The sequence below is a fragment of the Microcebus murinus genome, chromosome 23, assembly GCF_040939455.1.
Source record: "Microcebus murinus isolate Inina chromosome 23, M.murinus_Inina_mat1.0, whole genome shotgun sequence".
Taxonomy (NCBI): Eukaryota; Metazoa; Chordata; class Mammalia; order Primates; family Cheirogaleidae; genus Microcebus; species Microcebus murinus.
Genome location: NC_134126.1, coordinates 20,669,841 through 20,696,543, shown reverse-complemented (window position 1 = coordinate 20,696,543; position 26,703 = coordinate 20,669,841). Strand labels below are relative to the sequence as shown.

Genomic DNA, 26,703 nt, shown 5'->3' with positions numbered 1-26,703 from the left:
TGTGCACAATTATTTCAGTATCCTGTGCTTGTAGCAGTTCTGACAAAGGGGCAGAACTGCTTAATACTGGCCTGTGCTTTTGACACTACTGGTTGGCAAGCTTTGTCTAGGAGTTGGTCAGTCTGAGAAGCTGCTCTCTCGCAGATCTGGATAAAGTCTCAATGCCCCAAAAGTCTGCCATATTGTACTGTTGGACCAGAGCGTAATTCATAGTTTTCCAGCAGAATGAGTAAGGTTATCCTTTATAAGTTTTTGCCAGCACAGCTTTGCAAAAATACACCTGCCTCTAGACCTAGATTTACAAAATGTTGTGACTTTTGTATAAGACAGACAGATCCAAAATAACTTCCTGGAATTAATTAAGACTTTATAGAATGAAGAAAGAAGAGTTTTACTTATTTTCCATGAAGAACAAATTTTAGTATCTTTGATTTTATGTTAACTTGGAAAAATTTTTTTCTTGTGATAGGACTTAACACTAATAACTTTGTAATTCAAATAGAGCAGATGACAAACATTTGAACTGTGGGAATTGGTACTCTTGCATATCATCTGTTCTTATTGTTTCTAGAGCTAAAATAAGGAATAGTTCCTCTGAAATTAAGGGATTGGGTACAGGGTAATATATGATATATACATGTTTAATCTTGTATTTACATGTAAGTGTTAATTTCAAAGCTAGAAGGAGCACAAAATTTTTCATTTTTAAATTTCTTACAGGCTATTGAAATTTCACAAATAGAATAGGAATTACCATTTGAAATGTGCTAGGTTGAAGATGTCAATATTCCCTAGTATCCAATAAATGGACAGAATTTTATGAAAAGTACCGATTTGAGTTTCCAAAACTACGTAAAATACGTGAAATAAAAACATTGGTTCAAGTGGAGGTGTTTCTACTGAAACACTATTTTCTCTTTGAAATGTTTAAATAAGTGGTTTACTCAGATTTTCAGAAGATGCATAAATGCAAGAACAGAGACATAGGTATAAGTTACATGATGTTCTATCAAAAGGTTTGGGGAATATTTAACCCAAAATATTGTAATTAAATAGAATCTTCAGCAGAGCATGTAGACCCAGTGCAAAGTTTGTTTTCCCTGATTTAACATGCCCAGAAATTGGGATTTCATTTCACAGCTCTGATCATTAGAAATAGCTATTCCTTACGGGATTGTTTCAATCCTGATGGACATAGTGGATAGAAATGGTGACATCCTCTCAGTAGAATCGCTTAGTTTTTAAACCAGTGACTAACTTCTCATTACTTCTAACAACTGGAGACCATCTTGACACTGCCACCGATTATTCATGTAGCCAGTGGCATCACTGCCAAATAGAGCCAAAAGGAAATTACATGCTTCATCCTCCACAAAATAAGCAAAGCAAAACAAGCATTTTCATGTGAGTATTCCCCCTCGTTTCAGACAACCAGAAAAATAACATTTCTTAGATCTCAATTAGGAAGGAACTTTTTTTCAAAAGCAATCCTTTCTTTAAAGGATTATAGAACAACAAAACAAGGGCTTTTCCGCACTTACAACGTGTCAGCGATAACTACGGAGGAATGGGGAGCAGGGCCTGCGTTCCAGGTTTGCGTCTCCCAGGTTTGCACCCTTTACAGGTGGGTGTCGGTGAATGTGGTGTGTTCTTTGGTTACTGAGCTGAAACCCTTGATGGCATTCATCAGGTCCTCTTCATCCACGTACTGAAAAATAAGCCAGTCGTCATCGGTAACAATAGCCGCCATCAATGGCATTTTCTGTCAGTTGACAGTTCTATCGATTTAACGTAAAGAGTACTCAATATTAGAGGCTTCACATCCTGTGCTCAACACAGTAAGGTGTGGTTTACATTTTCCTGACTGAAAGGATCACATCACGTGCACACCATAGACCAGGCGTCCTCAAACTACGGGCCACACGTGGGCGTTTCTGCCCGTTTGCTTTTTTTACTTCAAAATATGTGCAGTGTGCATAGGAATTTGTTCATAGTTTTTTTTTTAAACTATAGTTCAGCCCTCCAGCAGTCTGAGGGACAGTGAACTGGGCCCCCTGTTTAAAGTTTGAGGATCCCTGCTATCGACTAATCCAAGAAGGTATGTGATGTGAGTTTTATATTGTGCCGTATCTTAACCTTTTCGAAGCCTCAGTTTACTCATCTTTAAAATGGAGAGTTTACACACGTTTTTAAAGATTCAGTTCAAAAAGTAGAAGAGCCAGAATGCAAGCTATTTATGTTCTGTTGCTTCCCATTCTTGTATTGAATAGGGTAGTGTGTATTATGTTATATTGAACAGTGAACTTGCCAAGTATTGGGACCTTCAAGAAGTTTTATTAAATCTCTTTGCACACTGCCCATTACTAGTACTGTAAAAAGCAAGCAAAGTTGACATCAAACTGTAATAGTTACAAATGGGAGCTTTATGGTGAGATGTTGTTTTTAAGATTTCAATCCCCTGAAAAGATTACTACCTGTGTGTCCCTGGGTAAATCACTAATTTCTCTAGGCCTCTGTACCTTTTATAAAATTGAGGATATAATAGCATCTACCTCCCATGGTTTGTAGAGATTAGGTGAAATAATTTATCTAAGCCCTCAATGTATTATCTTTCTTTTAACTGATTTTTTTTTTTTTTTGAGACAGGGTCTTGCTGTCACCCAGGCCGCAGTGCAGGCATGATCAGATAATAGCTCACTGCAGCCTCGAACTTGTGGACTCAAGGGCTCCTCCCGCCTCAACCTCCCTGTCGCTGGGACTACAGGCCCACGCCACCGTGCCCAGCTAACTTCAACGCCTTATGTTGAACATATTGAAATTGCTGTGTTTTTTTTTTTAATTTCAAGAATGATCAATTAGCAATTCCTTTTTTCAACCTAGTAAGTCCTGACATTTAAAAACTTTAGGCGTGGAATGGAATCATGGAATTAAATAGTTATATCATCAAGCAGACCCATGGTTTTAAATGCATATTTTGTATATTTATATATCAACATTCCGAACAAGCAAGATGACAGGGAACCTGGAGCCAGGGACCTTCCTTTCTCATTTGCCATTAGTTAAGAACAGCTTCACGGAAGTCAGCTTCTCAGTGAAGGAGAAGTGAGAACTTGAGAAAGATGAGTGTTTGAAAGAAACGGAGGTGAATAATTTTGCCACAGAGGAGTAGACTGAGGAGCTAAGTTCTCAGCTGGTTATCTATTATCCAACTAGCCCAATGGCACTCTGGTGGGCATCTAGGTCGTTAGCAAAACGAAGTCTGATGGTTGGTAAAAATTCTAGGATTTTTGTCGTCTCAGCCACTAGGGGGCTGGCAACAAATATAGTATATAATGATGGGATTACTTTTCAAAGTCTATTTGTATCCACTGGACTGAAGTTAACACAGATGAAGCTTATAGATAGTAATACCCTCATTTGTCATGATTTTCTGCTTTGGGGAAAGGAACCATTTTAACCTGTTGGCAGAAAAGACTTCCCCTCTAGCAATAATCCAGTAGGGAGGAGACAATGGACCTCCTTTTTTAAGTAAAGCAGGTGCTTTAGTTTGTGCCTTGTTTTAGGCCAGTTCCAATGTTTTCAGTTATCTTTTGCCCCAAGTCAACAATGTAGGACCTGTTTGTCTCTTTGCTTATTCATGTGTTTATTTTTTGAGCCTCTATTGTGTGCCAGAACAAGGCAATATTTCTACCCTGCTTATCAAATGATCACACTACACTGGTACACGAGTCAGTTACTACATCATTGGCTGAGAGCTCAGAGGGGACACTGAGTGCTGTGGGCAGCATTCGGTGAAGCACAGGAAGCTTGGGGCCATCTCTTGACCAATGTTCTTCCGGAACATTTAGCAAAGGCTCTGGATGAGGAAACCAACTCACCAGTCCGCTATTGTGGCCCATGATGGTTTCCCAGAGCGAGTCGTCAATCAAGACTTTCTTGTCTTGGAGGTCCATGAGCTGGCTTACACTGCGGTGGAGAGAACCTTGGGAATAGGTTCGGCTAATTTGGCTCTGACTCGGGATTCGCAGCACAGACACGCTCCGGTTGCTTTGAATGCTCCGAATACTCACAGGCGTCCCAGTCCGGGGAATTTTGGTATCGGCTAATCCCTGGAAAAGGTAGTAGTTGTTGGTAATTCCCACGTAAAGAAAATGGGCTTGAAATCTGATAGAGAACAGTGTCTCACATGTTGTCAATGAAGGGAACAACTGTCTCTAGACCCTCCTACCGAACTTAGTGGTTGTGATCACCTTACAGCACCGTGGCCCTTGGCTTCCTGGCGAGGATGAGACAATCCGCTAGTTACTCATGCGAGATGGCCAGTGTTCTTAGCACCTAGAGAGCTCATGCCCTGGCACTTGGGCTGTCGCTCCCCGTGGGGCAAGCAAGGGCTTGCCGATTCGCAAGGCGGTGAGGCGAGGAGGATGGAGGGGTGTTAACAAGGTAATCCATGCCTGCCAGCGCAGAGCCTCCCTCTTGAGAGCACCCCTTCCCCAGAGCAAAGCTGACGGTGTTCCCTCACGGCTGCCCACTAAGCGGGCAGTTTGTATTTCACGTTAAAAGTCCTGAATTTGTGTAGGGAAACAGACTCCTCCCTCTCCCTTTTCTCATGCCATGTTGTTCTCCTTGTCATAGGATTCCGGCCTCTAAGTTGAATCAGGCCTCATATTAAACATTAACGTCAGAAAGACAAAGTCACTCCATGAATAGGACCTAGGATGTATCATGATAAGACCTAGCTGCTCTACACATCTGAGGGTTCTGACTTAGCGGGTCAAATCAATGAAATGTCCCTGCGCTTCACTGCAAAGTCCACACACCATGCTAAAGATCATGCATTCATGCAGCACACAGAGGTACCTCAAAGTGCATGGTGTAACTTTTTAGGGTGACATTGCTTGACACATCAGATATATCAGCCACAGAGTCAAACTGAGAACAAATGGGGGCATCAGTCCGTGTTGGGAACATGTTTAAATACATTCTTTGCATTTCTCCAACTACAACACAATCATACCCACACTTTAATGATATACATATGTGTATCTGTAATAGAGTTTTGTGATTAAAACCCCCTGGTGAGTGGAAGTTAGTTGACGAATGTCTAAGGTGAATACCACTGGCATTTGTTTAGTATTAGAGAATGAAAGAAGTCTTCAGACAAGTCAATTCCAGGTAAAACCTGCACTTGAACTTAGCAGGACCATATACTATAGCAACTTTGAAAAATGTTAATGAAACACAAAAAGCTCTCTCATTCCCCAGCACCTCTGCCCGTTTCTCTGTTCAGAGTGCAGCCTAAAATCCTTTGCCAGGTGGGACCTGATGTTCAAAAGACACCTACCTACCTGTTCAAGGGCAGGGGTGCTTGCAGGAGGGTTACTGCAGCCCTGAAACCAGAGCTCGTCAGGTGACGGGGAGGGGGTGTGGGGGCTGCAGGGGCGCATCTCATTCATCTACCCTGGTAAACACAAAGGCAATCTGGGAAACTGAGTAGGTGAACCCAGCTTGGTTTTGGTTCAGATTCTTCCCCTTGACTCTAAGTAACTGAGGAGCCCATGGTCACCAACGATGGCTCTTCATTTTGCTCTACTAATGCGAATTGTACTCCCTTTAATTTGGCTAGCCTTCGATAATTTTCTCCTCGCGGTGGCAATGGGTTATAGCCATATGTTATAACATAACACCCCCACAGGAATGATGTCAAGTGTTTCTTGTGAACCAAGTAATGAAGGCAGTCTCTCTCCTCCATGGAGGATTCTGACGCAGAGGGGCCTGCCTGTAAGGAGAGAGAATCAATCCCCGAAATGAGTTCTGGCCACCACCGGGTAGGTGGGTCAGTTACAGAGTAGATCTACCCAGCAGGGCTCAGGCACTTCCCTCCGCTTTCCACCTGCGCCCCACAGGCCCCAGCGTGGATTTAGCTCATCCCTGGGGCTGAGCAGCTCTTTCCTGCCTTCTTCACCCTCCCCCGGCTTCCCTGGGGCCTTGGTGCATCCTTTGTCTAAGAACACGGCCTCCTCAGAGGAAGCTTTCCTTCAAAAGGGAAGATTTGGAGCACCTGCTCTGCAATGAGAGTCTCCTAATGACTATTCGCTGAGCAGGAGCACGCGGCCCGCGGCGCGCACGGGCCACTCAGCGCGCATTCACCCAGCGAGCACCTGCCTGTGCGCGTCACACGCCACGCGGGAAGTGGCCCCCAGGAGCCCTGACCGCGGAAGTGTACAGTCTGAGAACTCAGACGTGTGAGATTCTGTGTCATGTGGTGATAAGTGCTATGGAAAAGGACAAAAGTGAGTTAAGGCGCCAGGAATTTTACAGAGAGAATAGAGTGGGAGGGGACACGTGCGCAGAGACCTGGGGGAAGTGAGAAGACTGTTAGCCCGCAGGGAGCAGCAGCGATGACCCTCCCCCCCCCTCCCTGGGGGGAGGAAAGGGGGGGAGGAAAGGGGGGGAGGAAAGGGGGGGAGGAAAGGGGGGGAGGAAAGGGGGGGAGGAAAGGGGGGGAGGAAAGGGGGGGAGGAAAGGGGGGGAGGAAAGGGGGGGAGGAAAGGGGGGGAGGAAAGGGGGCTCTGAGAGCTGAGTGAGGACTGGCGTGGATGAATGAGAGAGAGAGCCAAGGCCCAGGCTGCGCAGGGCGCTGCCGTCTCTGCCCCGCCACTGCCCCGCCGGGGCTCCATTGCTGCTTCCTGCAGTGACCACAAACCGCGGGGGTCAGAGGCCCACCGTGCCCCTTCTGCCCCAACACCTCTGCCACCCGGGTCTGGCCCAGCTTTGTCGGGGCCTTAACCACTGCTCATCCATCCCTGTGTCCTGGAAAAACGAGGAGGTCCGGAAGGCAGATGCTGCTGCTGTTCGCCCGTTTCTGTTTTTAGGATGTCGACACTTAAGCAGTTTGACCAGGTTTCTGTGCTTGGTTTGGTGCCGCCCAGGGTGGCCACTAGCTCACACAGCACCTTTGTGCAAACCGGAAGACAAATGTGCCTGGTGAGGAGTAGAAAACTCAGCCTTTCCCGCTCAGGGCAGACACAGCCCACGCCAGGGTGCACCCCTGAATCCAGCCACCTTTCACTCCGTCCAGCTCTGCACAGTGACCGTCCCGCACCGCCACTTAGTGGGGCCTCACCTGCAAGACCTTTGCCCCATCTTGGAAGCGCGTGGACCGGAGCTCTGAGAAGTCCTCCGTCCTCAGTGGCATGGAGCGTCAGGGCCAGGAGCCAGACCAGGCACCACTAGAACTTCAGCCCCTTCCCACCCGCCTACCCCCTTTTATTTTCAGTTCCTCCAAATCACTCAGCAATAGAACCTGTTTGAGTTCCCCAGGTGATTCCAATATAACATGGCTCCTCCGCCACGCCCTGACCTACAGCTATAGGGCAGGAATACTCATGCCTGGTTATGCATGAAGTCACCTGCGGGGTGAAGAAAAGATTACCAGTCCTCAGGCTCCACCCACGACCAGTGAAATCCGAATTTCTGGGACGAAGTCCAGTCGCTGGTAGTTTTAGGGCTGGCTTCCCAGGTGATTCTAGCTCATAGCCCAAGTTGAGAAAGGTGTTCTAGGGTTAGTTAGCCTCCCTGCGGCCGCACACGTGCTGAAACACAGCTGCCATCTAGTTCCTCGTTACTCTGGCCGTGGAAACATCTCCCTCTAAAGGAAAACAGGCAACCTGGCCCGGGGACAGGGAAGGGGGCTGCTCCTGTACACATACCGTATGGTTTTCCCCGGGTGGGTAGACGCTCAGTGGAGACATCCTCTTCTGAAGAGGCACCAAGGGAGGTCTCTCTCTGATGAATGGTTCCTTGTGGATCTTCCTTTGTAGTATCAGGGACAGAAAAATGGCCAGCAGGACCAAGCCTAGCATCGCCATCAACACTATAAACCACAGCTCGTTGTAGAACTCTGGGCTTTTGCTCCCCGATCCCTTCTTTTCTCCAGGAGTTGTTAGCACCAAGCCTGCAAAACCCAGCGGACAAAAAGGGAAATGTCAATTCAGAGGCAAATTTGTGCTCTCTGGCTGTGTAATTTGATGGTAAATTAGAGATAAGTCGACAGCGGTCTGTCTCGTGGTGGTTGTTTGCACCTGTGGGCAGGCTGGGGCGATTGTTCAGTGTGTGGGTGGGTTTTCAGCCTCCGAGAGACCTTGCTGGCACGCCTGGCGAGGCTGCTCAGCCGTGGCAAACCCCTGGAAAGACGGGAGCAAGTTTTCAAAGGGATTACCAACGTAACCTTGAGGGTTGCCGCTTTCATAGCTTGGGAGCCAAGTCCCTCCTTGAGCAGCGGGCTCTTGTGAGGGACAGGGGTCCTTACTGCTGTTGCCTCAGACTCACAAACTCACTGTTGCAGAGATACGAGGTACCCTCGCCTCACGCGACAGCCCCATTCCTGAAGTTTTGTGCAAAGTGGATTTTGAGATATTAGATTCCATTTTCCATCATGATGTTAACAGCCTGTGTTTGCTACCATGCCACCTTTACATTGCTTAGCCCCTGGCTTCTCTGTCAAATAGCAGAAGCTCTGCGAACCATCACTCCAATGCACTGGGAGAGCTTCCCACAGAAAGAAATCTTTACGCGGTGGGACTGCTTCCTCTTGCTCTCTGTTCTCGTGTTGAGAGTTCAGTTGATGTGAGTCTCTGCACAAGGGGCCCGTCAAAGTAGCTCCCGTTTAATAAACATTTACCCCGTGCCAGGCCCTCTGCTTAGGGCTGTACAGGGGTGGAGGTTGGGTGGGCTTATGGAGCCTTGTGGATGTGGGGACAGCTGGAATGGGTGGGGGCGATGGGAGGCATGGTGGCAGCAATCACTGCAGGACAGCTTAGGCAGAGGAATCCTGCTGGGAAGCTCAGCAGGAGGAAGCCTCAGCTCCCACCCAGTGCTTGCTGAGGCTGGTGCAGAAGCCCGGAGATCCAGTACAGCCGCCCACCGGCCAGCATGGAGCTGGCAAGGACAGACACAGCTGCAAATGCCTACCCACTCCCTGGACCCACTTCCCCTTTTCAGCACCTCAAGGACTTCGTGGGCCTGCCTGGTGCTTCACCCTCACATTCTCAGAAAAAGATTTAATAAGGGGGAAGAGTTCAGAATTGGGGTGAAAATATTAAAGGGAGGGAGAGAAGGTGACTAAAACTAAACTTTGAACTCCACGAGAGGAGGCATGCTACTTTGCCAACCCTAACTCTGCTTCTGATCAGCTCTGTGATTAAAAATTTGACTCTCTGGCCTTTGCATCCCAGCCTCTAAAATGAAGGGTTGGAGGGAGTCAAAGCTCTGATCAAGCTCCAGCAGGATGAAATTCCTCTAGTGAGGAACCAATGTGTGTGGTGCGATCACAAACAAATGTTGGTTATACACTGAATGAGCTATTTCCTCAGTGTGAGGCAGAGAGAGAAGATAACTCTGGCTGTAACCGCGGAAACTGATCTGATGGGCCCAGTGGGCCCCTTACTTGGGAGCATGCAGGGGAACGGAGGGCTGCCTGCCCGAGGGAAGCCCCAAAAGGGAAATAGCCCTCAGAACAGTCAGAGGAAAATGAGGTCTCTGCCACTTTCCTGCTTAGAGGCTGCCTTCAGGCAAGGGAACGAGAGCATTTTAAAAGCTACATCATAAAAATTAGAACTGACTACGGATATTAGTTGAGCAGCACATCTTGGAATCTGCCATAACGTTGCACAGTGCTCAGAGTTCTTTCCCAGAGCCCGGCCTCCAGACACGCGATGCAAACCTCAATTTGTATTCAGGAGCCACCTGGAGGTTTCTCCTCTTTTATGAACAGCTTGAAATCAGGAGGGTGTCTCTTTATCCTGTCCGTTGTTTTCTTTTCAAAGTACCCTTTCACTTTAACGGACTCCACCTGTGCGTCACGTGGGAGGTTCCCCAGCAGAGGATGGAGCTCCCGTGGCTGGGCCTCAGATCCACAGAAAAACCCGACCCACCACAGCCAGGGGAAGAGCAAATCCCTCTCTGCCTCCGGGAATAACATACTTCCATCAACCAGGGGGACCAGACTAGATTTGCTTTAGAAGGTAGAACCACCTTGGTTTTGTGGTGTTACTCCACCTGAGGCCCTGGGCCCTTGCGTCAGAATTACTGGGCGGGACTTATTTAAAGAGCAGATTCCTGGGCCCCCCTGATTTTGAATCTCTGCCAGGGGCCTGGGAACCTACAGTAAACAAGCACAACGAGGTGACTCTTACACACCCCTAAACTGGAGAACCATTGCTAAAGAAAAAGTCCTGGGCCAGGGTCGATAGGAAAACCACATTCAAGTTCTCATCTCAGCCACAACCTTGCAGAGCAATCCTGGATAAATTCCCCTGTCCCTCAGCCTCCCACTCACCCACCTGCAGAAGCATCGGGAATTTCTATAAGAATACCAAATGAGGTCTGTCCTATCCCACCACTGCTGTTAAGTATAATGAGATAAACTATGCAGGAGGAACTGTGTTAGGCATTGTAAGAAATTTTATATGGCATCCAGACTTGTAAACATACAATAATAGCTTACAGATTGAAACTATCTTTTGTAATAATATGTATGTTTACCTGCATTTCAGAAATTGGGGGCATAATTATTTTTTTTAAAAATCCTATGTATGCCTGCAAATTTGATATAGCATTAATTACTAGAATTTAAAATGGGTATTAGTCCCAAATTGTTTTAATGGAAAAGATTTGGCATTTCTCTAACCGGCATTTTGAAATTATAAAGTATCACAAATATTAGATTCAAAGATTATGAATAGAACTCAATTTAAAAGATGTTCCTCAAATATTACAATTTTATCTCTTCAGTTAAATTACTTGGTATTAACAATCATAATTGTTCACGGAGGATACAAGACAGAAATTTTCCAAATTTACCATTTTAGACTCTGCAAACAGAGCATTATCCTTATGATCAACATCAATTGGCTAAGTAATTTCTCCCATCCTCTGATCTTTCCTTCCTCTGATTGCCTCTATAAATCATTTTTGGGCATAAAATCATGCAACTCTTTATTGACAGGATTTGTTGTTAGGAGGGAGGAGTTTAGTCCGATCTCTCTGGTCTTCTCTGCATTTATAATTCAATGATTTGGCATTCTAAGAGGATATCCTCACTCCTTGTCTAATGTAAGTTCCATGATGACTTCTCAAAACATTTCTTACAACACTTAACAAAATTTCTTCCATATAGCCTATGCTGATAGATTAGCACAAGTATGTATAAACAAACATATGTATGTTTCTTGAAGAAAACGATTTTGTGCCACAATGAATATAATATGAATGAATTAAATGTTTACCAGATCCAGCAGAGGTATCATACTGGATCAATGGTGTCTTGACACTTCCTTCATCTGTCGTGCAGGTGACCTGGAAAAAGAAGGCTAGACAAAAAGAAGAACTGATAAATGACCAAGTCCCTCAGCACCTACGAGGAGGGGGGATACTTCTCGAAGAACAATGTGTCATAGCATGAAGATGTCTGAAAATAGAATTCCAGAGCAAGCTGTGAGGTTCTACCTAATCTGCAAGCTGGTTTCTAATTTAAAAATTATCAAGTAAAAAAGCTATAATTAGTGTAATAATAGCATTTCCATAAGTAACAGAGCTAAAGAAGATTAGAGCTTATACAACAAAGGAAAAGAATTATCAGAGGAGTAAAGGATAATCTCAAAGCATATCGTGTTCTGCATATGGTCTAAACCCTTCCTTTAAAACATACAGGTGTACCTTCCACTAAGCGAGTGACCCAGAGTTTCTTACTGAACAGGAGAACTCAAAGCGTATCTTAGAAGTCACATGGTTTAAATTCCTCTTTCAATCTCTAGGAACTCGAGGGAAGCCACTCTTGCGAGGTCATAAAAATAGTTAACATCCTGGCCAGGAAGAACTGGCATCTTCCAACCATCAGGCCGGCCATCTTCCCATCCCAACAAGCCGCCCAGGTGACCATGAACTGTAACCATGAAAACATGGAGCTGGATCACTGTAAAACTGTTATTAAGTTTCCAATACGTAACATAGATGCAATTCTGGAGCTCACTGTTTACCTTGTAGCCAAAATCAATCATATTTTCAAATAAACCAAAATACCACTAAGTAACTCATTGTGTATAAAAAAAAAAAAAATCCAGATTGCTTAAAATGGCCGAATACCTCCGGGTCCTGTGAGCACACTGATCACCAGAAAATACTTAGCACCTTGTAAAACTTTTCCTCATTTCCATTTGGAAACAAGACAAAGAGGAAAAAAGGACATGCAATTAAACAGGAGAAGGAATTCGGTCTTAGAGGGAAAGGGTTGTTCTTTCAGGGACTAATAGGGAGGTTAGGAAACCCCTCACATAGGGTCCTTAAGAGTTGGAGACGGTCATTGTCTCACAGGGCTGTTTGGAGGCTGGAGTTGCATCAAGAAAATCTCTGAAGTCCCTAGAAGTGTGTTATTTTTCCGATACTCATTGACTACGTGCAGGTGCTATTTCTCTTGTGACCACAGCCTGGCCCCTGGTCTTGTTCCTTCACGGGGACACTCAAGTCCCATGCAGGGCCGCTGCCCCCTGCCGCTGCATTGTAACTGCAAACCTTACTTACTCTGCGCAGTGACTTCTCCGCTAAAGAAGTGGCCACTTCAACCGAGACATTTTAATGAGCACCTGCTGGTCAGCTTGCAGATTTAACATCTCACAAAGCCGGGGGGAACAGAGCTCCCTCCACGCCAGGAAACGGGGGGCAGAAACTCACTTTTGTCCGCCGTCCTGGGGATGTGGAGGACGGTGTCGAAGCCACTGTACACGCGTTGTCCTCCGTCGGTGAGCACGTACTCCTTCAGCCGGCCGTTGAGGAGGAAGGTGCCCGTCCAGTTCACACACACCGTGGACAGATTGCTGTCCACTGAGAACGGGGCCCGGTACTGAGGCACTGTTGACAGAAAGTTGGGTGTTCTAAAAGTGGCAACTTCCTTGTGGGGGTGCAGGCATGTGCTTTTTTTTTTTTTTCTTTAAATAGGAGCAAAAGCCAAAAAAAAAAAAAAATCCTGACATTACTAGAACCCTTCATTTTTTTCCTCGGTGTTACAAAACAACCAATATTGGGGGCGAAAAGAAAACCATTGGGAACCTGTGAGAAATGCTTTCTCAGCAATTTTGCACCTGCTTTCCAAAAAAAAAAAAAAATCAATGGCGAGTGGTGTTTTATAAATAAAACTATTAACATACAATGGATCTGCTCACTGACATAACCCTGGAGCTCATATTTTGTTGCATTTTCCCTCTTTTAACAGGTAAAGTATCCTTAACACTATTAACTACAGTAGATAGCCATTTTTCATATCAAATCAATATTTATCGCTACAAAGCCCCAAGGACTAGATGAAGTTAATATATTTTTTTCTCCAAACCAAACTGCTTAGATGGTGAATTATGTCCTTTTGGCACCCATTTATTTTTAAAGCTTTTTCTCGAACCGTTAGTTTGTTTTCTAAGATAGTTAAAAAGCCTTGCAAACAGCAATTCGAGTATAATAATTCATTGCCCTGACTAATCAATCAATAGCATGGTACATTAGTATATAATCAAGTTCAGGTCTCCTAAGTATTATATCAGATATAGAAGCAACTTTGTGTGCATTTTACAGGCCCATTCCCTTTTAATTTTTCAGTTCCTTAAAAATAAAACAAAACAAAAAATCCTTAACTTGGGCTCATCTTTTAAATGAATAATTTTTGTAGAAACAAAGGAAGGGATAGCATATCATCTTGTCAAGTCAGAAGAGATTTATTTCATGAGATCTCATTTTCTCCAAAATAATCAATATATTTGCAAAAGCATTAAGATCCATGTATATGCTAAATTGGCTTTTAAAAAAATAAAGGAGTAAGTGGTGGGAATAAATTAGGTATAATTTTTTTTCCTTAAAAAATCCATCTGTTGCTGATGTTAGGAAATATAACAAAATAAGGAATAATTATGCTTTTGTAAGCTTAAGAGTCAACTGTAAAGACACATTTGAATCTTATCTTTCAAAATAAGACATTTTCATAGAGTCATAACAAAAAATATTCTGCAAATACCAAAATGAATTATATCAAGCTACCTTCAAATTTCTATGCCTCTCCAACACCAATCCTGTCTAATATCACAATGGAATACATTATTTATATATGTCCATGGCTTTGTTAATTCAATAGATTTCCACATTTCCCCTATTTCATAACAGCACAAATAGAGAAAAGGTTTGTAAAGAGTAAGAAAACAGAAAGATAGAAGTCTTACTTGTTCTGTAAGATTTGAAGACCTTCCTAAAAAAAAAAAAGAGTAAGCAACCAAAATAATCAGGAATAATGGGTTTATGTAACTTCCCCAAAGAAGACTGAGAAAATGGTAATAGCTACTATGCTCCTAGCATTTGACATACTTTATCTCATTTCATCCTCCAATTCTGGAAGGACTGGTTCTGATTTTTCAGGTAAGAACACCAAGGTTCAGAGAAGTCAAACATCTTGTCCAAAGTCAAGAACTGGTAGGAGACGCAGGATCTGAACCCAGGCCTGCTTACTGCTGCCAGAGCCCATGTTGCTTTGTTATAATCAGTACACATTTATTTAAAGGAGCATAATTTACCAGTGCTTTCTTTATGGGTGCTCTCCAGTGGTGTGTTGAAGCTGGCTCATCTCAATTATTAAATATTCAGGAATTTTGTGAGTTGGTTGCTAAATTCAGCCATATAAGACTAACATTTATTGGGCGTCAGGAAGGTGGGGGGATGGGTATATACATACATAACGAGTGCGATGGGCACCATCTGGGGGATGGACATGCTTGAAGCTCTGACTCGAGGGGGGAAAGGGGGCAAGGGTAATAAGTAACCTTAACATTTGTACCCCCATAATATGCTGAAAAAAAATTTAATTTTTATATATAAACTTAAATTATATTAAAGCAAAGGTAATACGCAAAAATCTCTAAGTTTTTCATTATTTCACTACATTTTACTATTTTCTATGCACTCAAGGTTACTTATGTCCCTTGATGATGGAAATATTATATAATGATAAGTGACTACCAATCTCTTCCCAACTCGTTCAGTGCTGTCATGTTGGTAAACTAGACATCAGTAATGGTAGGGCTATTTACACCATGGAAATTGGCAAGCACTTCAAATCCAGCCATTTTTCTCTCAAGAAGACCAGCTGTTAAACATTTACACCTCCCCTCTCTCTTCCACTAATTCATGGGAGTAATTCAGGCTGAGGGGGTGAATGTGGTGTTCTGTCTGTCCAGCCGCTTTGGTGAGTGAGCATGTGCTCACATCTACATAAAACCGCAAATGCTATTTTTAAATTATCTTCCGGTTTGTATTCTCCGATCCACATTTTCTTTCTCCCACCGTGTGTAATGAGTTAAAAGTAGCATAAATGGGATTTGAAAACCCATATTCTAGTCAGTTATTTCTTGTATTTTTCCATATCTGTGGATCCAATAGTAGATTAAGGGAACATTTTCTTCTTCGGTGCTAGTGTAGCTTTCAGCCGCTCCTCCAACGTGAAAGAACAGAAAGGAAGGAAATCTTAAATCCGCTCACTTTGTTCTTCTAGTATAAGGGGAAAAAAAAAATGTAGGCAAAGGCTAAGCCTCAGACTAAAAAGAGAATTGGTTATAACCTGCAAGCCTCACAAAGCTGTTCTCGGGCCTTCTGGCCTATGCCCACAACAAAACCTGGAAAAATTAGCAAAATTGGCTTATGAATCATATTGCGAAGGAGATTGTAAAATCAGCACACACCAACAATTATTACATTTTGCTTTGATTAAAGTATGGGTGACAAAGAACGCTGATTGAACGGTGCCAACAATACATATGCAAAGTCTCAGGTGCACTCACTTATTCATTAAGCAACATTTATTGGGAACCTAAGGCATTGTGCCCTGTACTGGGAATGGAAACTGAGGACCTGAGGACTAAAGGAGGCGCAGCTATAAAGGGACAGATGCAAGCCCCTTTTGGGGCTTATCCAGTGTTTCTGGCCATGAGAAGTCCCCAGGGAGATGTCTGTGAGGTGCTGAGTGTAGGGGGTTTAGGTTTCAAAACAGAGGGCTTAGGGAGGAGGTGACCACTGGGGTCACCAGCCTCAAACCTGGGCCCTGGAGTAGCTGAACTCACCTGCAGGGGGAAAGGAAAGAGGGAAGGGCAGGGAATAGGAGGAATGGGGAGTAGAAGGAAGAGGCAGGGAGAGAAAGTTTAGGATTGAGACTTGAACTTGGTTAGTGCAAGATCAACCAACAAAGTTGACTAAAATGAATACCCAAAGAGGTACAAAGGGAAACCAGGAGAAGCTTGTCATGAAAACTAGGAGAAACCACCTTTTGAGAAAGGACTGAAGGCTCTATTACATAGAGTGCTACTGTGAAGTCAATAAGGTGACTCTTGAAGAAAAATGCCTCCTGGATATATTCATACGGAGGTCAAGGGCAAATGTAGGAAGAGACTTTCATCCAGTGGCAGGAAGTTAAAGAGTAAGCGGGAAGAGAGAAAACGGGCGGAGTGTGTGCAGACCAGCGTTTGGAGAAGCTTTGCTGTGAGGGAGAGCAGAGCCCAGCAGTCACCGCAGGGGACGTGGAGCTTGTCTGCTTTAACATCAGAGAGACAGAAGCAGCCTTGAGTCTATGAGTGACACACTGAAGATGAAGGAGAGAAAAGGGACGACGTGATCCGTGATCGGTGGAGAAAGGGATGGTGGGGACAGCATTGGAGGCAGATTTATTTCAGACGGAGGCAGAGCCACCTCCTCCCTGTCGCCGACGGAGACAGTGCAGACGCAGGTAGGCTGTCTGGGGTGGGAAGGGGAGCAAATGACTCACTGAGGCCTTCTCTTCTCCTGGGGAATTACAAGGCAAGAGCACAGCAGAGAATAAAGTGAGGGGGTTTGGCCAGGTTGTGGGCGTGGGGGGAGAAAGGGCGAGACACAGTGGGAGGCTTGAGGAGGGTGGAGAAGGCTTGGAATCGTGACGACAGAGAGCAGGAGGTGAACTGGCCAGGGACGCACAGCAGTACTGAGGGCGCAGGTGAGCACAGTGACTTCAGAGCATTAATTGTACTCACCAGATGTGGAACTGGCCGGGCTACTTAAGGCTGGCCTGAGTTGAGGGCCACGTCATTGAGTCACTGTGGGACTCCGGGAGCCTCAGCTGAGATCAAAGTCTCTGTGAATGGCATCCTGGAATCACAGTGCATAGTTCACAGTCCTGCCTCAGTTTTCTCATCTGTACATTGGGATCGCGACAGTATTTATTTCACAGGTTTGTTGTAAGACTATTTGTAAAATGCTCATACAGTGCCAGGAGCAAAAAGTCCTCTCTAAATGTGACCTAACACTAACATCCTGCTGTGTTGTTGCTCAGACACATTAAGGTCCTCGTGTGAAACGTTGGTCTTTAATGAATGCATAATTCTCACTTTTCAAATTACTTTCATACTCAATGCCAGACAGAGTATTTTAGGGAAGATCATAATCTGATATAATCTTTCTGGAAAGCAAACATGAATCAAGTATCCAAAGCCTCAATGTATTAAAATATGTGATGCGGTAAATTCTATTTGTCAAAAGATAATTTAGGAAGATAATCAGACACTTAGGCTGGGGGCAGTGGCTCACGCCTATAATCCTAGCACTCTGGGAGGCCGAGGTGGGCGGATTGCTCGAGGTCAGGAGTGCAAAACCAGCCTGAGCAACAGCGAGAGACCCGTCTCTACTATAAATAGAAGGAAATTAATTGGCCAACTAATATATACATAGAAAAAAATTAGCCGGGCATGGTGGCCCATGCCTGTAGTCCCAGCTACTTGGGAGGCTGAGGCAGGAGGATTGCTTGAGCCCAGGAGTTTGAGGTTGCTGTGAGCTAGGCTGATGCCACGGCACTTACTCTAGCCTGGGCAACAGAGTAAGACTCTGTCTCAAAAAAAAAAAAAAAAAAAGAAAAAGAAGATAATCAGATATTCAAACAAAGATTTGTTCACAGTGATTTTTCTCATCACATTTACTGAAGGGAAATATCCTAAACGACTGAAATGCCTACCAAACCAATTTATATATGAAATATTACATAGCCATTAAATTCGGTGACCAAAGAGGTTTTCTTTCTTTCTTTTTTTTTTTTTTAATGCTGTGGGAAATACCAATTAAATAGTGTCAAGTATAAAAAGCAGACTGTGAAATTTTAATAATGGTATGATCTCAGCCATATAGTAAAATGTATGCATTGAAAAAGAGATGAAAGGAATTGATTATGCCAAAATATAAGTAGGTGTTGTCTCGGGCGGGAGGATTGTAAGCAGGACTGGCTTCCTGGATGTGTGAGCTCTGCACCTGCACAGGCTCCTCATGTAGAAGAGTCCTGGGCTTAGTCTGATGCTCTGCTGTTGCTGTCTTGGAATTCTTAATAAGTTTCAAACAAAGGGCCCATATTTTCATTTTCTATTGGGCCCCACAAATTACTGTGTTTCCCTGAAAATAAGACCTACCTATAAAATAAGCCCTAGCAGGATTTCTAAGCATTTGTGCAATATAAGCCCTACCCCCAAAATAAGACTTAGTGCTGGGTGTGGCTACGCAGTGTATCTGCACAACCCATGCATTCGTCATGGAGTGGTAAAGAAGACGAGCAGCCCTTTTCACCTGCCCCATGAGAGCTCTATTGCTCGACAGAGATCGAGGCCAATAGTTCTAAAGGAAATGGAGTCGCAAGAAATTCAGGATGGAATTCAGGGTTTGGAGAGTTATGATGATGTTCCAGAAGATGACGACTTAACTATGTTTGAATAAATGTAGATTGTTGTACCATACTTAAAAAAGATAACACATCCCCTGAAAATAAGCCCTAGGGTGTCTTCTTGAGGAAAAACAAATATAAGACCCTGTCTTATTTTCAGGGAAACACGGTATGTACCTGGTTCTGATACATATGTATTTTATTCTTAATATGTTTTGTGTTGCTACTTTTAAACAATGGAAGTATATACTTTATAAAATATGAAGAGCTGTTATAGTCGTGCATCTCATAATGGACATTTTGGTCAACAAAACCCCATATACGACAGTGGTCTCATAAGATTATAACGAAGCTGCCCCATACAGGTGTTCCACCTTTTACTTTCTATACTGTATTTTTACTGTAACTTTTCTATGTTTAGATGTGTTTCAGTGCACAAACCCTTGCCACTGTGTTACAGCTGCCTACGGTATTCGGTACAGTACCATGCTGTGCAGGTCTGTAGCCTAGGAGCCATAGGTATGCAGTGGGCTACCCCATCTAGGTTTGTGTAAGTGCACTCTATGATGTTCGCAAGACCTAATGAAGCATTTCTGAGGATGCCTCAGCATTAAGCGATGCATGACTGTATTTTATAGAAACGCAGGGAAGCCCCCAATTAATTAGTTGATCGCCCTTCTCTGTGCTCGATTGCTCCGTGGCTTTTTCTCATAGAACCATGCCTCAATGCTTTCTAGAAATACTAGGGATTGTGCCATGTCATTTACAAAAGAAAAATGAGTAGCAACATTTCTTTTAAAAATGGTCTACGGTGCTCGCTCGTTTTCTTTCTTCCTATTCATTGTTTATTCTTCCTCTGAATTGATTTTTACCCCACTGCTACATGAAAAATCTTCCTAAATTTGGCCCTTGACTTCCATATTATTAAATCCAGAAGGCATTGCTCTCTAGTAGTCATCTTCATTGATGTTTCCGTAGCATTCAATGTAACTGGACACTCAACTTGATCCTTTTTAAAAAAGTGGTTTCCCCTATGGCTCTCCTGACTACCCTCCTACCTCTTATCGCAGCAACCTCTTGTACTCACATTCTCTGTGGGTGGTGAAGCTGATCCATTCGGAAGCTGTGCTGCCCACCTCGTTGTGAGCCACCACTCTGAGCTTGTAGGTGGTGAAAGGCTGGAGGCCCCCAAGGCTGGCTGTCTGCCCTGGCCCCGTGTACCTTGTCTCTGCTTGGCTGGGAGTACAGGGCAGGGCTGACTCAGGAGCACAAGGCGCATGGAGTTGGAGTTCGTAGCTAAAATGAGAATGGATACGCAGAGTGAAGACGAGCAATGGCATTGGTTTAACTCTCTCTTTAAAAACTGGATCTATCTCATGAGAAGACATTTTGTTTCCAACAAACTACAAGCTCTTTAAAATTTCCATTTGCAGGGAACCGCTAAACAGGAACACTTTATTTAATGCTGTTGGAAATGAGCAGTAGCTGTAACCGCAGAAATGACAAGAAAAGTCACCATCTATACACACATCACTGTTTACTCTGCAACTATTAATCCTTGTTGGTAGAGATAAGATAATTTCTCTCTTTGAAGAGGTAAGTGATAAATTGCTCTTCTCTGTTTAGATTAAAGAAAATCTTTTTTTCCGCCAGATGATTTTGAGGAAAGTAACTTCTTTGTTCTTTCCAACAGTGGTTCATTACAACATTTTAAATTACATTAAATAATTTAAACATAATTATTTATGTTTAGGGCAATTCTGATTTAACCATGAGTTTCTGATGTTCCAGCCAAGGCCCATAGAATGAATGATTCCAGAGAACCATGAGGAGCATGTTCTTTCATGAATACAGAGACAATGCCTTGTCTTTTTTTTATATATATAATGATGATTATGTTGTTTACTTTCCTATCATTAGTTGATTTTATGATTTAAGTACTTTGTAGGTGGCATTACCCCTCCAATCCGTTTATTTGTCTATTTTGCTATAGATATCTGTTCAATAAGCAAGTCCTCCTTGGGAAGTGCTGGGCAGCTGTAAGTCTGTATGCATGCATAATTTTAATTTATTCATCCTTCTGCCTGAGCCACTACCTTTGAATGACACCGTTAGGGAACAGCGGGGGGCTCCACTGGAAGGAGGCCGTCCTCGAGGACAGAGTCTGGATTTGCGGTGAGGACAGTCCTGAGGGTGGAGCTGGATGTGTTCTCAGCTCAGCCATTGGCCCCTTGCTGCAACAGTTGAAGCAGGTGCAGGCCTCAACCCCAATGGAGTAGGCGGTGAAGGGCTGTAGGCCATGAAGAGTCTGCTGGGTGGCCCTGCCTTCGGACAGCTGGAGTGAGAGAGAAGACTGGATGAGGTAGTGTCACAGGTCAAAGACAATTGATAAACGTTACCAAGAACCCCACCTCATATGAATAGAGCCCCATGCTAGGCATGCAACATGGGAGATGCAACATGGCCTTTAGCATAGCATTTATCCTCAAGAAATTACCAATCCAGTTGGAGAGGCATGACTTCAATAGTTGAAACATAGTTGAATAACACAACAGTTAAATAGCTAACATGGGAATGGATACATAGAGTGACATTTGAGATAGGACAGAAATCACTAGGCACGATATCGTACATTATCTCATCTTAGAAAGGTATTAGAAAATGGCACAGAACACACAAAATATCAAATTCTTTGACCCTCAGAAGATGCCTTTTCAAAAAAAAAAAAAATCTGTATTTGAGTTACATTTCTCGTCAACATTCACCATGGTCCATATTCTGCCATAGTTACTTGCATTTAATTTCTGGGTCAAAGATCCCCTCAGATTAATGTTAGAGTCAGGTACAGGTACATTTAAAAGCTTGAAAGTCCATCTCCTCCTCGGAGGGTGTTGGGTTTTACAAAACAACACAGCCTTCTCTCAATCATCTTTGTTGAATTATAAACTTTTTGGTTTATTTGGAGCAAACTTTTGATCTCACTGTGGATTTATTAAGTGCTCTCAGAACGAGAAGAGTTCAGAAACTGGAAATTAATTTTCACATTGACATAAGTAATGCATAATTAAGAAGAGCTATCTGTTATTTTTAAAAAAAATGCATCCAATGCACTCCAAATATAAATTATTTTAGTTTATTAATGTTATCATTTTATAAGCATGGATAATCAAGGGTTGATTGTATTTACATCATCTATATTTATTGAATAGGGAGCCCTGTGGAAAATATGCTAATATCCCTTTGACATTCCATCTGAGCCTTTCTTGTGTGTAAGTTACTTTCAGAGTTGTGTTTCAGTACCTGGCTCTCTGGCCTCAAGAGGATTGCCCAAATTGTTCCCTAAATTGGTCTAAATAATTTATAACTTAATACCAGGATCTGCACGATCTGTATTTGAGGATTGCATGAACAAAGCATTATAATCTCCACCTATTCATGAGAAAAGTGAAAGTGACACAAGCTCCGTCCTGCTGGCTGCTGGTCTCTTCATTTCAATAATGTAGAAACCGGTCTACTCGGTTCTTAACATCCCTTCCAGCAAGTGGCTTAGCTAGCACACAGTGTGAAAGCCGATCTTCCTGAACAATCTCTCCTGTCTCCCCATGTGCCCCAACGTGTTAATAAACAAACAGTGGAGCCAGGGCTGCTCTGGCCGAGCTGTTTTGCTTTCTCTCCTAAAGAGCTAGAACTTCCTCGAATTCACCAGAAGAAAGACTGCCTTTCCAATGTGTTACTGTGAGACTGTGCATGTCAAAATGAGGATATTCTTGGCTCTATTTTGTCTTTTTCTTATTAATATCTACACCACCAGGAATTACCATTTGTTGACCACTTACCATAAACCACCATCCTGTTATGTGTTTGACCTATGTTTTCTAATAAATGAAATCAATTTAATTTAATTTTTCTAAAGTCTTAGGTTTTTACATTTGTAGAGTCTTTTAACACCACCTTTAGCATTTCTCTCTTTGAGAGTTTACATATTTTCTTTTCTTTTCTTTTTCTTTTTCTTTTTTTTTTTTTGAGTCAGAGTCTCACTCTGTTGCCTGGACTAGACTACCGTGGCATCAACCTAGCTAGATCACAGCAACCTCCAACTCCTGGGCTCAAGCGATCCTCCTGCCTCAGCCTCCCGAGTAGCTGGGACTACAGGCACGCACCACCACGCCTGGCTAATTTTGTGTATTTATATTTTTAGTTAGTCAATTAATTTCTTTCTATTTTTAGTAGAGACGGGGGTCTCACTCCTGCTCAGGCTGATCTCGAACTCCTGGCCTTAAGAGATCCGCCTGCCTTGGCCTCCCAGAGTGCTAGGATTACTGGCGTGAGCCACCTGGCCCAGCCAACATATTTTCTACGTTTCCTAACAGCATACTTTTTTCTTCTCGGAGAGATTTTTGTACTGAGTTCACAATTGAGGGCAATTGAGAACAGAAGGATAAGAAAGAAGAATCAGGAAGAAAAAGCCAGGGCACCACAATAATGATTTTTAAAATTTAACCAGTCCTGGATTTTCAGCCCTGCTGCTCACCACCGTCTGGGCCCCGCTGGTGTCGCTGGAGAACAGCCTGTAGAGACCCACGATCCCATTGGGCTTGGCAGGGGCGCTGATGTTGACGACTGCTTGCGTAGAAGAGATCGCGTGGAACTTGGGGGCTCCGAGACCTTCTGGGGGGGCTGGCCCCGTTCTACACCACGCCCAGCGACTGGGGGCTTTTCCTGCAGAATTCACTGCCCAGACCTGCCCAAAGAGAAACCAACAAGACTGGGTCAAAACCAAAGTACCCTCAGGCTGAAGAAAACAAAACTGGCAACCAAAGACAACTCAACACAGCAGAAGGAGATAAACTTTGATCTTGCAACTTCATAATCGCAAGGAAGAGCAGGCTTTTCCTCGTTTATTTATAGTTTTTATTTTACGCCTTTTGCCTTTGACCCTGTGAACACAAAACGGGCTGTTTAGGATTTCAGAATGCAGTGGGGTTGATTTAAGCCTAATGAAAAAAAGCCTGCTCATCTCTGTGTGGGAAGTGGAGTGATTTTGTCAGCTTCTGCAAACTGGATGGATCTGCAGACTACATAAAACTCAGCAATTCTTAAACACTGTCCCCGCTAAATCTGCATGAAAATTAAATTTCCTTTCATCAAGGAGGGAATAAACATATGGAAGGATATATAATCTTATTTATCAAGAACCATTTGTATAATTAAACACGAATATCCTAAAAGGTTGCCTTAGGTCGTCATTTGCATGAGTAAGTAATTTGTAGAATGTCAGGTACAATAGACAGAGTAGATGGATGTGTGAGTGTATAGGGTTAAATTAGGCCCAATAATAGCCAACTACACAGTGATCAATCAGAATGATAGATCTAAATGGCAATACAAGAAGACTGTCTGCATGCTTAGGAGTATTCCTTAGTAAGCTTTCATGGGAAAGTCTAACTTCAGGAAATTTTTTCCTCATTGAGTGTCTTCAACATTATATATTTCTAAAAAATTTACCCATGAGCTTTTAAAGACAAGTCTGGTAAACTTATTTGGTTCTATAGTAGACACATCTCAGGTATGCGGTGTTAAAAACACATGCAGAATGTTCAAAATATGAGATACAAAGGAAAAAACTGTCAGAATACTTTGTAGTGAGAATTTTGTTTTTGTTTGTTTTGCTTTTACATTAATAATATCTCCAGGAGATGGAACATTAGGGAGATTTTCAGTAGTAAGGGCAACTCCTATCAGTGTTTCGATACTTTTTCTTTTTTACATTTTTTGGGCAGATTCCTTTGTAAAAGTAGAATTCCTGAAGTTGAATTGCTTTTGGGTTGCTGTCAAATGCAAATCTCCAGCCCCTTGCTGATAGAATTGCCAGGAGCCTCATTTTTTAAAAGAGACAAGTAACCTACATACATAGATAAACCTGCTGTCTTCAGAGCTCAGATACGTACTCTCATCATTTGCATAATAATCGTCCACACTTGTATAAACTCTACATTTTACAAAGCACTTTAACTTATGTTAGCTTGCTTAGTCCTTATACTGCCAACTTTGGAAGGTGACTGGAGAAGATATTATTAGCCCCCTTTTAAAGGTGAGGAAATTGAGGCTCAGAAAATGTCACTATCTTGTTCAAGGTGACAGAAGTTACAAGGGCGGATACTGGAATTCTGTTCTCCAGGGTGCTTTCCAATAAACAAGTGTTTTTGATTCTGTATGGCATCCATAGGCATACATAAGATACTCAGGATCCCATAAATTAAATGATGTGTACGTAGACGAATGCCTACAATTCCGGATTAGGTAAGGTCTCTTAACTTGCAAGGATGGACAGACGTGTGCAAGTGTTCTCAGGTGAGGGGTGTTGATTTTGACAGGCACAGGGAAGTAAGGAGCAGGGAACTGTGTAGCAATGGGACAACCAGACTTCATAGAAGTTAGAATCTGTCAGAATACAATTGTGGCTGTTCTTATAGTTTCCTTCCAAAATGGCTGAAGTCAGTCTTGGGGATGGGGGGTGGGGTGGGTGGGGAGAAGATTATTGACTATTGATGAAGAGGTCAAATGTCAGGGCTGATGAGGAGGGGTTCCCAGCTCCTCAGTCTGCTCCAAAACAACCTCTTTTACTGCAAATACCTTTCCGGGTGGTGGTGGCAGGACGCCTATTATTACACAATGAGTGACAAGATTTGAAAAATCAGTGTTCTTGGGAAAGGGATGCAAAACAAGGTGCAAATATCGGTATCAATTTTTTTTTCTATCAAGAGTGGGGTTTTGGTTGGTAATTAAGGGCATGTAGGACTTTAATTGTGGCTATAATGGATGTGGAAAAAAATAAGGAAGAAAGTGCAACTAGCCATAATAAAAGAAAAATCCAACAAGTTGCCAATTAATTACTGAACACCAGTAGGAGATAGCAGTAGTGCAGGCATTTAGTGTTAAAAGAAAATGACATAAAATAAGTAAAATTCATAGGAAGTACTCAGCACAGCTCTTGCTCTGGGTTATGAACATTAACTTTTCTTTCATTTTCAATGTAAATATAGAACCATAAATACTCTTAAAGCTATTTAATGATTGTAGATAATACTGAACCTCATGGCTTCCTATGTTCCATGAACTTTTATTAGGTGGAGTCCTGTTTTTAAAATAGAATTTAATCCATGGTATTTTAAAACACTTGGACTTTAATATTATGGTAGTTTGCTATATTACTTTATATATATATATATACACACACACACATATTTCTTTGGAAATATTGTCTTCTAAAAACTAGACAATACAAAATTTCCCATCACTGGGAATGTATGTAGGATCTTTTGTCTTTGACAGGAGTCCTTTATAATACATAACTCTTTTTCTTAGACTTTCTTTTTAGTATTCAATCAATTTGAGATCAAAATAGCATTCATATAAATCAACACGCTTATGCAAAGCAGGATCAGCCTATTTACATGAGCTGCTATGAAAATGAAAACAGTCAAAATGAAGAGAAAGCTGGCTGAGATAATGAAGCATTATGAATTTCACAAAACTTGTACCACAAGGCAGTGTCTCTGTGATACCAAACCACCGGAAGCAAAGGAAAACAGACCCTGTGAATAAGATTCTTTCCTTTGTCTCTTTCTGTCTCTCTGTCTTTGTCTCTGTTGAGGTAAAAAAGTCCTTTACCCAAAATATCAATGTGGATTTTTGTCTGTGCCCAGCTAAACAAGACACAAAAGAACTGAAGTATAGTTCAGGGTTCAAAATAAAAGTACTAATAGCTTGTGATTTCTACAGACAAACAGTGCCCTAAGATTTGGATCTGTCTTTATAGGGTGAAGGTAAGAAGCAGCAGAAATCTTGCCCGGGAAATTTTGAGCAATATGTTTTGATCTTTCAGTTTTAATGAACCAATTTAAAAATCAAGAAATGGAGTATCTTGTGAACAGATACAGAGTTGCCTATTT

The 26,703-nt window shown here is 42.9% G+C and overlaps 1 protein-coding gene across 1 annotated transcript in view; it reads right to left on the bottom strand.

The window, feature by feature from the left end:
• Positions 1 to 563: 563 nt before the first annotated feature.
• The window catches only part of USH2A (usherin), a 654,133-nt gene continuing 627,993 nt past the window's right edge, over positions 564 to 26,703 (bottom strand). Inside the window, exons 64-71 of the mRNA XM_075997053.1 lie at positions 23,283 to 23,492; positions 20,848 to 21,086; positions 19,839 to 20,047; positions 12,730 to 12,906; positions 11,289 to 11,372; positions 7,713 to 7,957; positions 3,879 to 4,109; positions 564 to 1,708 (exon numbers count right to left, since the gene is read on the bottom strand). Coding sequence (XP_075853168.1) covers positions 1,619 to 1,708; positions 3,879 to 4,109; positions 7,713 to 7,957; positions 11,289 to 11,372; positions 12,730 to 12,906; positions 19,839 to 20,047; positions 20,848 to 21,086; positions 23,283 to 23,492 — 1,485 coding nt within the window. The 3' untranslated portion in view covers positions 564 to 1,618. The remainder of the gene's footprint in view (positions 1,709 to 3,878; positions 4,110 to 7,712; positions 7,958 to 11,288; positions 11,373 to 12,729; positions 12,907 to 19,838; positions 20,048 to 20,847; positions 21,087 to 23,282; positions 23,493 to 26,703) is intronic.